General features: G+C 46.2%; 1 protein-coding gene across 2 annotated transcripts in view; it reads left to right on the top strand.

The window, feature by feature from the left end:
* Positions 1–55: 55 nt before the first annotated feature.
* The window catches only part of ARID5B (AT-rich interaction domain 5B), a 117,507-nt gene continuing 102,754 nt past the window's right edge, over positions 56–14,808 (top strand). The window contains exons 1-3 of one of the 2 annotated variants that reach the window (XM_027649473.1): positions 56–135; positions 328–588; positions 12,816–13,041. In XM_027649473.1, coding sequence (XP_027505274.1) covers positions 115–135; positions 328–588; positions 12,816–13,041 — 508 coding nt within the window. In that variant the 5' untranslated portion in view covers positions 56–114. Of the gene's footprint in view, positions 136–297; positions 589–12,815; positions 13,042–14,808 lie in introns of those variants that run through there. The other variant, XM_027649472.1, reaches the window with a different exon arrangement.

Below are 14,808 nucleotides of genomic sequence, written 5' to 3'. Positions count from 1 at the left end.
CGGCGGCGGGGGGCGGCGGGCGGCGGGGCCGGCTTCGCCCTGCCAGGACCTGCCGGGCTCCATTCACGCCAACAAGTTTGGGAGAATGTTGAGTTCAATCGCGCCGGAGCCGCGATGGAGCGCAGCGCACTGCAGGTACCGCGCCGCCCCGCGCCCCCGCCCCGCCCCGCACCCCCCGCCGCCGCGGAGCCCCCTCCCCCCCTCCCGCCCCCCCCCCCCGCCGCCCCCCCCCCCCTCCTCCTCCTCCTCCTCCTGCCCCTGCGCGGCGCGGTGCGGCGCGGCGCGGAGCCGGCGCTGATGCCGCTGCCGTGTTGTTGTTCCCCGCAGTGGGTCGGCGCCCCGTGCGGCTCGCACGGCCCCTACGTCTTCTACAGGGCGTTCCGCTTCCAGCGCCGCGGCGGCGGCCGGGCGCGGGTCCTCTCCCTCGGCGACTTCTTCTTCGTGCGGTGCCGCGCGGAGGAGCCCGCCTGCATCGCGGAGCTGCAGCTGCTCTGGGAGGAGCGCACCAGCCGGCAACTTCTCTCCAGCGCCAAACTTTATTTTCTCCCCGAGGACACCCCCCAGGGCAGGACCAGTGACCATGGCGAGGTGGTAAACGCGGCGCCGGCCCCCTCCCCTCTCCCCCCCCCGCGTCCGTCCCCACCTGCATGTCCGGGCTCGGCTCCCCCCTTCCCTCCCGTTTGCTCCCCCCACCCGCGCCCCCCTCCCCGCCGTGCGTGGCGGGGCAACGCGGAGGGGCCGCGCCGTCGGGGCGCACCGGTGCGCGCTGCCCGGGAACTTGTGCGGGCGGAGGGAAGGCGGGAGGGGGTCGCGGTGCGGGGCGTCCCTGGCCCGGCGGGCAGTGGAGGGTGTGCGGGGCTCGCCTTGTTCTTCTCCCACATCGTTAAAAAAAAAAAAAAAAAATCCCAAAAGACGCGGAAGAGCGGGGAGAAAAACACGTCGGGGTGATTTCGATATTGTTCGGGGCTTTTTTTAAGTATTCGATATGTTTAAGAGGGCGGAAATTACGAAATGGAGGCAGAGGGAGATCAAACGCTCTCGAGCTGGCAGGGACATGTTGAATAAAGTGATAAATGACAGGTACGGGAATAATACATTCAAATAACTTGCAGATATGCCTGGGCGTATTTCGGAGCCGCCGCGCTCCTGGCGCAAACGCGCTGCGCGCCGGCACCTCCGCCCGCGGCCGCGCAGCCCGGGATGGGGCTGCGCAGCCCCGCACCGCCCCGCCTCAGCCCCGAACCCTCCTGTTATCTGCTTCGCTAATTCATTGCTTCGGCGGTCCCCGGTCTGGGGCGGGGGATGGAGAGGGTCCCCGAGACGGGCTGGAGATCAGGCGGGAGGGGGATGAGATGTTTTGGGGTAACTTGTGTTGTGGATGCCTGGGGAGCGTGGGTTCGAAGGGGGGCTGTCCGCAGGGGCTGTTTTCGGAGGCACGCGTGGCTGTAGGCGCCGGCGTAGCCCTGTCCCAGCACACATGCGTACGCGGCTGAAACGCGTTTCAGAGCCACCTTCGCTCGCTGCCACCTCTTCACTTTAATTTTCTGTGCGTGCCGCTGAGATAAGGGAGTCTTTTCCTAAGAATCAGGGAGATGACAGTGAGCAATGGATGCTCTGAAATTGCCCGTGGTGACTATTTAAAACTGTGCCTCTGTGTGTCTCGTGTGTGTGTAAAATGAAAGATATTTGGAGGGGGGGGTGGGGAAAGGGACACAAATCATTTTAATACGCCTTAATGATCAGCTCATGTTACTGTGGTAGGAACATCAGAGAAAATTAATCCTACCATTACGAGTAAAACACTGCTCTGGTACGAGAGTTCTCAGCTGCATGTACCCTCCTAATAATACGCACAATTTTATTTATTTGTACATGCAAACACCGCTAGTAATTAGCCGTGCGATTATACTTGTGGATTTCATTGGGACTTTAACTGATGTCATTCTGCATTATTCAACCATATGAAAACAATTTTCAATTAAGATAATGGCACGCCTTGAAATTATGCAAATGCCGGCCGTATTGTGTAGAATAATTATGACAAATGCAAAGCAGGTAAAAAGTTTCCTAATGCAGTTGTGTTTTACACCCTGGTGATGTCATTTCCCCTCTGGCCTAAGTTAGTCATTCATTAGCAGAGTAGCTGCAGCAGCAACAGCAACAGCTCTGAGTGATACTTCTCTGGCAGGGAGCCTACAGAAACCGGCACTGAGAGCCAGGGCCTAGAGAGGGCAACATAACACTCCCATTAAGAAATGTACTTTGTTTTCACTTGCTCCATTAACTTGTTTATAGACATCGGAATGATTTTTTATGATCGATTTTTAATAGTTTGGAACGATCCGAGCTGTGCTTGGGGACGTGCGGGCTGATAGGAGACAAAAGGCTGGGTGCTGGCTGGGGCTGTGCAGGGTCCTGGCTGGGGGGTGACCAGCCTCATCAGGGCACAGGGTGGCTGTTCCCCCTGACTACCCCAAGGTCCCAATCCCTTAGGTAAATGACACCCACATCTGTCCCCAAAGGGGCGTCAGGGCCGCTCTGGGGTCGCAAGGCTTCCTAACTCCAGGCTGAGCTCCTTCTGCGGGAGGAGATGCAGTTGGTGGGTCAGAGGCAGCTTGTAGCCATCAGGGTAGACTTTATTCGTGGAGTGGGACTGCTGTCCTGCATTCAAGGAATGAAGTGAGATGGTGCTTATACGTGCATTGCAAATCTGCAGTGTCCGAGGCAGAGGGTGAGAGGGGCGCTCGCTGTCCGTGGATTTGTCGGAGAGGGGAGCGAGAGGTTGAATCGCAGGCTTGCGATGGAGCCCACTGGAGGTTTAGGCACAGTCACTGGCAGCTACCTGCGCTAGAGGAATGATTAATAGAAGCAGCTGGCTGCCTGCTCTCTGTAATAGCAGCACTGACACTATGACAGTATTCAGCTAGTGGCTGTGAGGAGGGAGGAGAAGCGAGGAGGTATGTAATGCTTCTGTTAGTCAGAAATTTCTGATGGCGTATTTTATCTGATTGCCAAATGTTTGAGCTAATCAGCAATAAGTGTAAATATAAGTCTTTTTATAGCTAGCTGAATTCATCATCCAGATTGAAATATAACCCCGACTGCTGCTAAAACTGGATGTTTCCACGCACTGGGGCCCAGACCCAGGGAAGGTTCAAGCCCAGATGTGCTTCTGCTGTGATACCTCTCCCTGCACCTGAGGCTCAGCATCCCCATCACCTCTGTGGAGAAACTCACGTTCACCCCCAGGAGCTGACCAGAGGTTGCTTCCCGGGGAGTCTCAGTGGATGGTGAACGTGGGATGGGGCTGGTCACATGCAGCAATAGAAGTGCTCCGGGCCCTGATACTCATCACATCCCAAAGAGACATGCATGGAGAGCCTGGCAGCAGCTCTGGCATCATGCTTGGGCCAGGGGTCTTGCTGCGCAGGAGCAGCGGAGACATCTTTGTAAGAGCAACAGTGCCTTTGGGAACACAGTTAGGTGAGGTAGAAGAGGTTTGTGCTACTTCGGTGAAAACTTCGTTGCTGCTTTTAAGACACAGGGGCCTGAGTGTGCTGCCTCCCACCTTGCCATCCAGCCCAAACACTTCAGCACTCTGGTCAAAGAGGTGAGGAAGAAGTGACTCTCCTCTGTTCCTGGAGAGCCATTGCCAAAATGGAGAAAAGTGTCTTTTTCTGGAGGAAATCACCACCTTGCCCCTATTTTCTCATCCACTCCTGGTCTGGCACAGTCCCCTGTGTCACCTCCAGCATAGGCTGGGAAAACCTGTGTGATGGAAGGTGCCTCACACAGGGTTCGAAGGAGGATGCTTGGGGGGATGTGAAGACCCTGAGGGAGTGGCCCTAAGAGCACACTGTTGCACTTGAAACAGTTTTGCAGGGTCAGTGTGGAAAGCAGCCCCCCAGCTCTTTTGGCACCTGACTGGGAGAAGTACATGCTGGCCAAGAAAACCCCTGTCCGGTCCCCTTGCTCAGTGCCCTGGTCCTGTGGCACTCAGGGAGCGCGAGGTGGGCTCAGCCCTCAAGTCCTCCAGCCCACAGGGTCTTGACCAAACCCTCCTCCAGCTCATTTATTCCTCTGTGCTCCAAGGGGTAGTGTGGGGCTGTGGAATGACTGACCTTTGCAGAAGCAGTTCTAGAGGAGAATGCTTGTTAATGCCATGTGTTTTCATGTTTATAAAGGTGTTGGCATTAATTAGACTAGGCTTAAAAATTTATCTCAAAACTGGTACTCGTTAAATCCAGAGATGGTATTTGATGTGATGCATACAATTCCTAAAGAAACCCAAACAACCAACTAATTCACTTTGCATGGTCTGACATTCCCTGCGTTGCCCTGCATTGTGGTGAATGGTGCTTCCACTGAGGCTGGACTGTCAGTGGGGATCTGTCTTTGGTTCATTCATCAGCAGTGAAGTTTACTACGAACTCATGTTGATTTCATCTCTTCTCCCGAACTGGGGATCTGATGCAATGCTTTTCACCTTGCAAATAATCCTTACTCATGCAAGTAATTTACATGAATAAGCGTTGCTCATACAGAGGAGAGAAGAGAGCTAGTTTCCTGTAATTATTTCCCTAGCAGTATTTTGCATTTTCAGACTAATTGGGGGAAAGGAAAAAAAAGTCACTCCATAAATGTATATCACTTTATAATTTCAGGAGAGATTCTTCGAGAAAGTTAAGGGAGGCAGTGGGTTTTTTCTCCCTTCATTTCGGGACAGATGTTTACAGCATCCCTCGAAAGCCTCATTTGTTTTGGAGGGGTTCTCCACGTACAGAGGTCCTACCCCAGTGCAGAAATGTAGCATAGGCTGGCCTGAGCATGGTGTCTTACACCCGTAGTGCTTTATTGCCACCCCCCTTCAAAAATGTGCTACTCCCTTTGCACAGTAATAGATCTATTTTTATTTTTTTAAAAGACGTAGGAATCTGTGCGCTCTTATTTGAAATGAGAACAACCCTGTTTTAGTCTCCACGGTGTGTGCCTTATGCTCGTATCTGTCAACACTGGTAATGGCAACACGTTTCAAACATGCAGATTATGATTATTAAAGGGTGCTTTAAAAATCATGCTAATAGCATCAATCTCCAATGTACACTTGCTCAAATTAATTCAGCTTTGTAAATCAGGCGCACTGTAATAGCAGTGTTAGAGGAATGGCATTTGTCATAAAATATCGTGGTTTTGGTAATTGCATATCCACTCTGTATATTTTTATCTCTCTTGCTACCAGTAGCATATGCTGGCAAAGGAAGGAGAGGGCAATGATATTATTCAGAGAAGCCACATGTTGCTAGCCATTAGCCAGCAATCTGGCATATCTGGTCGTTTAAGGCAGATTTCCTTTTTTAAAAAAATTTTTTTTTCCTATTCCCTCCCCTTCCCAGTGCATTCAGACTGTAAAATACACCCACTACTCTCCAGAGTTGCTTTTCCCAGTCTGATCAGTGGCACTAAACATTAAACTCTTGTCTTTGGAGAATAATGGGCCTCACATGGTACACCCTCAAGCATGTTGAGATACTGTGCAGGCTGGAAAATAAAAATGTTCTAATTGTGTCTTTTAAATAAGCATAGGAGTGAATTAATTAGACTATATTTTGTCTTTAGTTGCTTAGTTACACAATAGTATTCCTAAGCGCAAGTAAGATAAATTGGCTTTTTTTGTGCTGCTTGTCCCTTAATCATAATTACTGTATTGCTCAGGAGAGTAACGCATACATAGATTTTGCATTTTTAATAATATTCAAACAATATGCGAATGATATAGAAAGTATGTTCTGATTCAAGCTCTCGCATGCTTTTATTTGGGAAGAAGTTCTACTGCTATGGGAGCAATATTTGCATTAGTTGCTCAGAGATGTAGTTCTGGGAAATACATAATTGAAATATTCTTGCAATGCTTGTTCTGGCCCTTTCATTCACATTCAAAATAACAATGCCTTAAGTCTCTGAACAGTCATCCACTCTTGATTTAAGAGCGTTTTTCTTTGTGTGTGTGTGTGTGTGTGTGCGTGCATGCATGTGCAGTGTGGGTTCACACTCAACGTTAACCCTGCAGAACCAAGGCGCTCGTGTGATTCATGGAGTCGTATCAAGTTGAGCTTTTTATTTGTAGCTAAAATGCAGTCAGAAGGTCAGATGAACATCGGCATTTTATGGCATTAATCCAATGACCTTAATGCTTGGCAGACGTCCATGTTTCTGTGCGAAGGTGCCAGGGTTCTAGATAATAAAAGAGTTTGTTTTCATTTTCTGGGTATTTTAATCTTTCTTTGCAGAGCGTAGCCTCGGGTTTGAGGGGCTTGGGGCTACTCCCGGGGGCCAAAACTTTAATGTCTTGCTGGGTTGTTGAACGTTTGCTGCTAATGATGGGCAGATTGATACAGATACTGAACAATGGAAGGTTCTGGCAAGAAACCCCCTAGACATGTTCAGTAGATGTATGTGAAAATTGGCTCCATTGTTCTGCTGTATGAAAAGCAAGTAAATTATTTACAGATATTTGCTAATTAAAGCACATATTGTTTTACCAGCACAATAGAACACAATATAACAAAAGACAAAAGAATAAGCTTGCATAATTTAAACCTGCTAATGCCATGTACTCCTTCTTAAGAAAAATATAATTATGTAATCTACGAGGAAAGCTTTTCGTACTGTAACTGTAGTAGGCAAAATTAGGAATGAATTGCTTGTCAACTTGCCTAAACTAAAACAGCTCCTCAAGATCTGTGAGCTATCTGATGGGGAAACATTTTGACTGAAGCCTATTTTCTCTTTGGTCAGGACTCTATCTGCAATGACAGATATAAATTCAATTTGAACCTCTGCTTGGGAGTGGGAGGAGGGAGAAAAAAACCCAGCCCAGACAAAAAGGAGGAGGCTCACAGTAGAAATGTCATGTCTGGCTGCTCGCAGCCATCCCTCTGTGCACTCCATCTCCACCCCACTTCTGGCCCAGATGTACCAGTGTCCCACAGAACATCCTATAAAGACATGGTGCTGCTCTACCCGAGGTCATTTTGCGTGTCTCGCTTTGGAATTACGGAATCATGTGGAAAAAGCTGCTTGCTAGCACAAGGGAAAGTGAAAACCATAGGATTTCACATGCTTCACTCATATCCTTTATCTTGGTCTCTTCTCTTGGTTTTAGACCCTGGCAGAAGGGATGAACACATCAGTGTGAGTTTCAGACAGCTCTGTGCAGCTGTGCTTAGGCTGGGGAAATACCTGTCACCTGAATTTAACAAGATCATTATAGCCCTTTAAAGTAATTAGCAGAGGATTAACAGATGAAAGGTTCTGCCTTGGCCTCTTTAAAATTCTCCCGTGTGCCAGGTAAATTCCTCGTCTGTGCCTGGTGCCATTCTCAAAGCTTTCACCATAGGTGGAGAGTGGTGGTCTCTGTAGGTCTCTGCACACAGCCACCCCAGCAGTCAGGTGCAGTCCACAGATCCTTTGGTATCCTTGCTTCCAGCAAAACCTTTCTAGGGATGCTGCAGATGTGGGGACTGGGGCACAGCTCTGCCAGACAGGAACCGCTGTTCCTGTTCTGCAGGTGGGATCACTGAACCACAAGGAAGCCTCATAAGAGTCTCCAGTGCTTGGCACAGGCAGGGGCAGCTTGCTTTCCCCCCAACCCTGCTTTGAGTGCCTCATTTGGTTGCCATCTCCTCGTGCATCCCCTAGCCCAGGGCAGACAGAGGTGTCCCAAAGGATCTGTGAAGTGCACCTGACTGCTGGGATCTGGGCTTGCCATGTAATAGGGTACTGTATGGCAGTGTTCCTTGCAGGGAGACTGAACAGGGAATGTCCCAGAGCCAGACCTTTTTTACAACACAACCACAGTTTTTCTGCTAGTTTGTGATCCTGCAGTCTTAAAGCCCCCCATGTGTATTCCCAATACGCAGCAGGGAGACAGGACCTTCTTATGCTGGAGAAAGTCTCTGAGAGCAAAACAGTCCTGTATAAATGCCCTTTTAGGGCTGGATATGGTCCCTGAAGGAAGTGCTGCTTATAGGGGATGACTTGAGTTCAGGTTCCTGAGTGACTTCTGGTGAGTGGGCTAGGGTGAATTGGCATGACCTGGTTTCTCCTGCTGTCCCAGAGCCCTGGTAGCATCTGTATGGCAGAGAAGAGCTCTGGACTAAAGGCTTTGCAGTCAGGGCTTTTTAGTTTTACTGGGCTGTCAAGTAAGGGTTGTGGTACTTCCCTCAAACCCCCAGGTAAATGCATTACTGTGGGAGAGGTGCTTATTGGCAACAAGCCCTCTCCTTCCCTTCTCCATACCTGCAACATGACCTTCCCCTCCTCAAAGGGATCTAGAGCAGGAAACCAGATTCCTGGGGTGAGAACTGTGTTGTTACACAAGGTATGGGAAGGTCCGTTTCACCTAAATCGCAAAAAACTAAAAAATCCATGGGACAGGCCTTTATGGCCAAATGAAATATGCAGTTCTATTATCCCTGGTGAATGCAGTCCGTAAGAGTCACACTGTATTTTTTACTCCTGTGGATGAATGTGTTTTCATCAGCAATGTACTGGGTTGTAAAATATGCATCCCCAGTTATCTACTGTGCTAAAGATTTCACGAAAAAGGCTTGAAGATGTTTTCTAATGCAAATCATACTGATCAGATAAATGACACGCAGTGTCTCCTGTAATTATCAGCAAGAGCTTTTACAGTACCTCTCTTGTTTCTCTCTAGGCCACGTATTTGATGTTAGGAGACAGCCAAGCAGGTGTTCGACTCACTCATGCCCTCCAGAATTCCTTAAATGACCTCTAGAAGCACTGGAGTGAAAACAGTCTCAGCATGTCAAAATTTTGAGATATCTCAGTTGCTGTAATTCTTTAAGGCTGCCTGGACGTCTCTAAAATATAAATCTTTCCTAGTTATTGGCAGTGAGTGAGGAGTTGTGACGTACCGTATGCAGGTGTGCAGTCAAGATGTACGACCTCCCTGTGCTGCCCTGTGACTCCCAGCCTTGTAAGAGTTAATATTTCTTCTAAAAAATAATTATCTGTTTTAAACTATTATAACTACCTGACCTCTTTCCCTGAATGTAAATATTTCAACCATCTGCTGAGTCAGGCAATATAGCATTCTGTGCTTTTGGGAGGCTGTGATGGTTGCTTAGACAACAGTGACATAATATTTAAGCATAACGGCTCTCGAGAAGATGCTGTCCCCTTCTCCCTGGATGACTTCTCTGGAAATGCAAATCCAATATGCTCTTAAAAAAAACAAGAGAGAGATGAAAAGGGTTTGTGTCACCATCTTTCTTAACCATCTCCCCACATCCCACTTGAGAGGTGAAAGTATTGTACTTCTCTTAGAATCTTGTAAAATGTGCTAAAATTACAGGCTGAGTAAATACCCATTTTAGAGAAGCAGAAAAAAAAATGCCTCTTTCAGTAGTCAGTGCTTATTTCAAGACTTATACAACATTGTGGCTGGGAACGTTGGTCCATTGGACCACTGACCATTGATTGGTCAGTGTCCTTTAAGGTCCATCCGAGATAGATCTGATTCCTGAACTGGGCTGAAATCTGTACCAGTTGTTTTCTCATCCTGCTGTAGCAGGAAAAAACAGTAATTAAAGACTTAACCATGCAATGGAGATCTTATAAACATATCACTTCAGAGCATGGCTAATACACGATGAGTTGATTTTTGTGTAGAGATATATATGCTCTGTAAGCGACGTGGGTGGTTTTTCATGTTTACACAGAGATATAATTATGAATGACATGAAGGTTATGCAACAGATTTCTTTAATCTTCTAAAGGTTTGTTAGTCATGTGTCACCGTGTACCTGGTTTTTATTTATTCAACATCTGTATTCCTTTGTCATCTCGTTGAAGGGGTTCTCTAGAAGGGCTGTGGCAGTAGGTGCACAGTGGTTGATACAGAATGGCTGTGGGGGCTCCTCTGGCTGGCAGAGCCCTGCAAGGTCCCAGAGCAGCTTTTGTTGTGACACAGGGCTTGACCAAAAAGGAGAGGAACCCTTTTGTCACCTGCTGCTCAAAAAATACGTAATGAAAATAAAAACCACAGTAGTTTAGGTCTGAGTCCTTGGAAAGGTTGCTTAGGAATGTGCGAAAACTTGGCAAGGCACATTGAAATTCCAGAGCTGGTGAAGTAACTGGGTGACCTCTTGTTTGGGTGACAGAGGGGCAGGTGACCTCTTGTGTTAGCAGACTGCCAAGATACGGGGAAGACAGCCCCTCTGGAGATACCTGGGGCTTGGGCTCCTCAGAAAGCAGGAGCTGTGGCCACCTACCATGCCTTGCTGGGTGGCAGTTGTTTGTATGATGAGGTGTCAGGGTGGGAATGTCTCTGGAGATGCAGCTCCTCACTAGTGAGATCCGTATTGGCAGCAGCGCTCGGAGGAGGACTGCGGTCTGACCCGTGACCTCTGTGGTGTTTGAGGAGTTGGGAAGGACAACTCTTGTTCTCTCTTAATTGGGCCAAAAATGAGCAGAGAGAGAGAGAGCAGGTGTGTTCAGTCCCCCTGTAGGATGGACAGGGTGACCCAAGGCAGGCCCTGAAATGCATTGGGTAATTTTTCCATTTCCCAGGTAAAAGTGAACTCGGCTGTGTTTCCCTGGTGCAGCCGGGGTGATCCCTGGTGGTACGAGGGGTGAACAGGGATTTGGGGACCAGCTGGTTCCCCCTCCATGGCAGCCTGGGCAGAGCCAGTGAGTGCACCAACATCGCTTCACCCTTGTTACAGTAGGGTGTTGTGGTTTTGTTTTTTTTTTAATTCCTTTTTTTTCTTCCTGTGTACACATCATGTGCGTGTGTGCGAAGGTTGTATTCTCGAAAACAAGTTTATTCATTGATGATATAACAATGATTGTACTTTTCTTTTGGTTAATAAATTGTCTGCTCAGCTTACTTTGTATGCCAGCCAAAATTAGTCATACCAGTTCTTGGAAAGGATATGAAGAAACTAGTAATTGAAATCATAATCATTTGATCATGAGAGCTATTTGGAAAATAATATTTTAACCAAAAACATGTCTGATCTCCAAGTCAGGATTTTTTTTTAAACTGCTGCTAAGTAGATTTCTCTAGTGCAGAATATTAGAAATTGTGTAGTAGCTGGTGATGGTATTCAACACCCTAAAAGAGGACTTCATCCAGAAATTGCTGAGACTGTCTGCAGGCAGTCTGATATTTATATATATGTATTATTTTTTTTCCATCCTGACATTTAATAATCACCATGTAATAGCCATAAAATGCATAGCAACTACAGCTTTTTTATTTCAAGTGGATGGTGTAATGAAATTGGGTGAAACCATCCATTGAAATTGTGCTTTGTAGTACCCAGTGCTTGTTTACAAAGTATTGACGTTTGTCATAAACAGAGATTTAAAGCATCACTGTTATTGTTTGTTGTTTGGTGGAAGCTCTTATGCTGTGCAGCGATAAAGGAAAAGATTTTATTACAAGCTTGCTTAGCATAGAAGCATGCTGTTCATTTCTGACCAAATATTTGTTATTGCACTAAATGTAATGAAGGTGCCTGCTTATAAAACAGTTTTGTATTATATAAGGGAGAGTGGAATATCAGATCTGTTTTTTTTACTAGAGATATTTCAGTATTGTGTGCAACTTGTCACAATAAAGCTTTTTTTTTTTTTCTTTTCCATTGAGCAGTATTTTATTTCCTGAGGAATGTGTTCAGTGGACAAAAAAAACACACAGAGAGAATCAATCATGCTTTTCTCTTTGTTTAATAACGCAAAGAATTTCTCTCCCCTTTGCAAATACTTTTGTTTATTTGAGAGAAGAATTGGATTCTGGTTTATTTATTTCAAGAACCTGTAACCTTATTTAGTGCTAGAAATGCGTGGTGTGCAAGGTGTAGTGTGCAACCAGCTCTTGTTACAACATAAATTATTTCTACTGTTTTAACCAAAAAATCTGGAGTGTATCTTGCTGGATATGTATGTTTGTTTGTTTATTTTTTGAGGGTTTCTTGATCCCTTGCTCACTGGAGTCAGCTGTAAAACATTCTGCTTATTCATCATGACTGAGAGGAGTTGATTGTTTCCTGGAAGGTTAAAATCCAGCAATTAGAGCTGTTTTATTTGAGTATATGTTCTGGAGGCTAAACTAAGTTTAAGTGCTTTTCTTAGACTGTATGTTTTAGATGGGAAAAAAATTACAGTTCTGATCTTGAAAAAGATTTTAAGAAACATGAGAATGTGCAAGTTTCTTTTGGTGGGAAGCACATAACATTTATGTAGTATTTCTTTTGGGATTACATCACAGTTTTATTTAATTTTAAGGACAAAAGTTAAATTCAATATTTGTATTTAAGCCAAGGGAAAATGTACCATAAACACAGGAATTTTCTGGTGAGTCAGAGTTCCAAGAATCTGAGATTTACTTAGTCCATTTATTTCAGGACTAGCTATAACCATTAGTCATCCAGCCATGAATTTTTGCATTTGCAGCTAATTGCACCTAAAAAACAAACTTTCCCTCAGGGCTTTGGGTTATACAGGATGTGATTTGGCAACCTGCATTTCAAATGCCTTTTAGGATCATTGCCCTGGTCCTAGAAATTGTCTTTAGATCATGTATATTTGCTTCCAGTAAACAACTAATATTTCCACTTAGATGGCAAGAGGAATAAATTAAGTACTAGCTATTCTGTAACACAGAAAAATTACTCAGCAGCAAGATATGCTTTTCCAGGAGTCAGTGCTGGGCAGTGTTATGGGTTTGTCAGTCCTCGTGGAGCCCAGAGTGACATGTTGTGTTCTCATTTCACTGCCTCTTGCAGGATGAAGTTATTGCTGTTTCAGAAAAAGTTACTGTGAAACTTGAGGATTTGGCAAAATGGGCACAGTCCGATTTCTCCAAGTGGAAGTGCGGTTTCCGGGCTGAGCCAGTCCAGCCGATGGATGTGGGGAAGAATGGGCAGAAAGAGGCCTTGACAAGATACAGGCAATCCACGCTCAACAGCGGCTTGAACTTCAAAGACATCCTGAAGGAGAAGGCTGACCTCGGTGAGTATCCCTTACTTTCTCCTGTGGGGAGGGGCCTGTGGGTGAGAGTCTTTCGAAGACGGATGAGCCGATCCCGCCATGCCATCCCCAATTCCCAAGGTATGTCAGAGCCTGGGGCGGAGGTGTGGCGATGGTATACCTGTGTGGGATAGGTGGTGGTGGTGAGCTCATTGCGGACTCCTTCGAGACTGGCGTGGGGTAACTCTGTGATGCCTGTCTGCTCCCTAGACATGTCCCCGAGCACTATGGCTCAGACCCTGAAGATGTGCATGCAAATAATTGTCACGGGCTCTCCCTGAGGCTCTGAAGACTGGAGCATCAGATCAGAGCCGTGCACTGTGGAGAGAGGAGGCTGGTACGTCTTCTCAAGGCCTCCTACAACAGGCAGGGGCGAGCAAAGGCCTTTTATTTTTTCCCGCCCCATCTTCTGGAAGCACAGAGATGCTCCTGGTGCTTGCCCTGCTCCTGTACGGTTGGCTCTGTGTCTTGTTCAGTAGGGAGGTGGCCCTTCTATGGCGTTTCCTTGTCAGCTTTATCTTACTACACAACATAGGGCTCTGCAAGCACCCCACTGTTGTCTCCTGTACTTTCTTTCCCTATCTGTTTTTTTAGGAAGGAAAATAGTAGCTCTGCTGCTTTGGATGGTTGCAGACAGGCTTGCAACTCTGGGGCTCCTTTGGTGCACAGACACTCATACCTCTAAAATCTGTGGTGGGATCCAAGGTCCAAGGGAGATGGATCGATCCCCCGTTGGTAAAAATGCCTGTTTGTGATGTTAGGCCCCTGGATGCATAACAGCTGCCAGAGATGGCACTTTGAAGTGCGTACCAGGGACATTTCTTTCTTGTGCCAAGCTTTTAACAAATGTTCCATGTTTGAAACATATCAAGTTTAGGCTGTAATGTGTGGAAAGGTAAGAAATAAAAAGCTAAGGCTGATGCATTTGAGGAAATGCTTTTGTACCTTCGTGAACAGGAGGTGCAGAGCCAAGTTCAGTTTTGTAATGTCACGACTGTGTTGGTGTTGAAGCCAAAGTTACATGAAGCTGAAGATCTGTCTTGGAGGATTTATCTTCTGCATCTCATTTTTCTGATCTTATCAGATGGTGAAGTGATTTTGTCAATGTCACATTTCACCATTAGATATGTAGGTTGGGAGATTAAAGTACAATTGGAAGTTGATCTTATTTTTCATTACATGTCCGGGAATCAAAAAATAATCCATGCAATTCTTTATCTTTTCCTTTGCTTTTCTGTGTGGTTTCTTCTGGTTCATAATTATGTGCAGTAATTTTCTCTTGCTATTGCCCTGGTATCTTCTTTACGCACTACATTTATTTGCATTTGTTTGTTGTGTCAGAAGAATCTTAATGTTTTTCAGACAGAACTTTTGTGTGCTAATGTTTTCTTGTTTTTGTTTTCAACAAACAAAGAAACCCTTGTGGTAAGTTACGAAATTGCTATTATCTACTCTAGGAGCCAAAGAAAATTATCTTTAAGCCTAAAGATTATAGTTGCATGTTAAGCCTTTCAAAGTATGGGTTATACTGAAAATGTTTATGGAATGCGAACTGTACAGTATAATTTTGATAACCCCACATTCTGATGTTGCTCATTTTCAGTTGGTGGCTCTGGCTTTATTGTTGGGTTGTGCTTTTTCAGTAGAAAACAGAATTTTGGCTAATGTTTGATTATGATTGCCTTTATCTTTATAATGACCGGTTGACGAGAAGTGAAGCCGAAGGTTCAAGGAGACATAAAGCTGACC

Source organism: Corapipo altera, unplaced genomic scaffold (assembly GCF_003945725.1).
Source record: "Corapipo altera isolate COAL_440 unplaced genomic scaffold, ASM394572v1 53, whole genome shotgun sequence".
Classification (NCBI taxonomy): Eukaryota; Metazoa; Chordata; class Aves; order Passeriformes; family Pipridae; genus Corapipo; species Corapipo altera.
The sequence above is the reverse complement of the archived record's forward strand: the minus strand, read 5'-3'. Positions and strand labels throughout refer to the sequence as shown.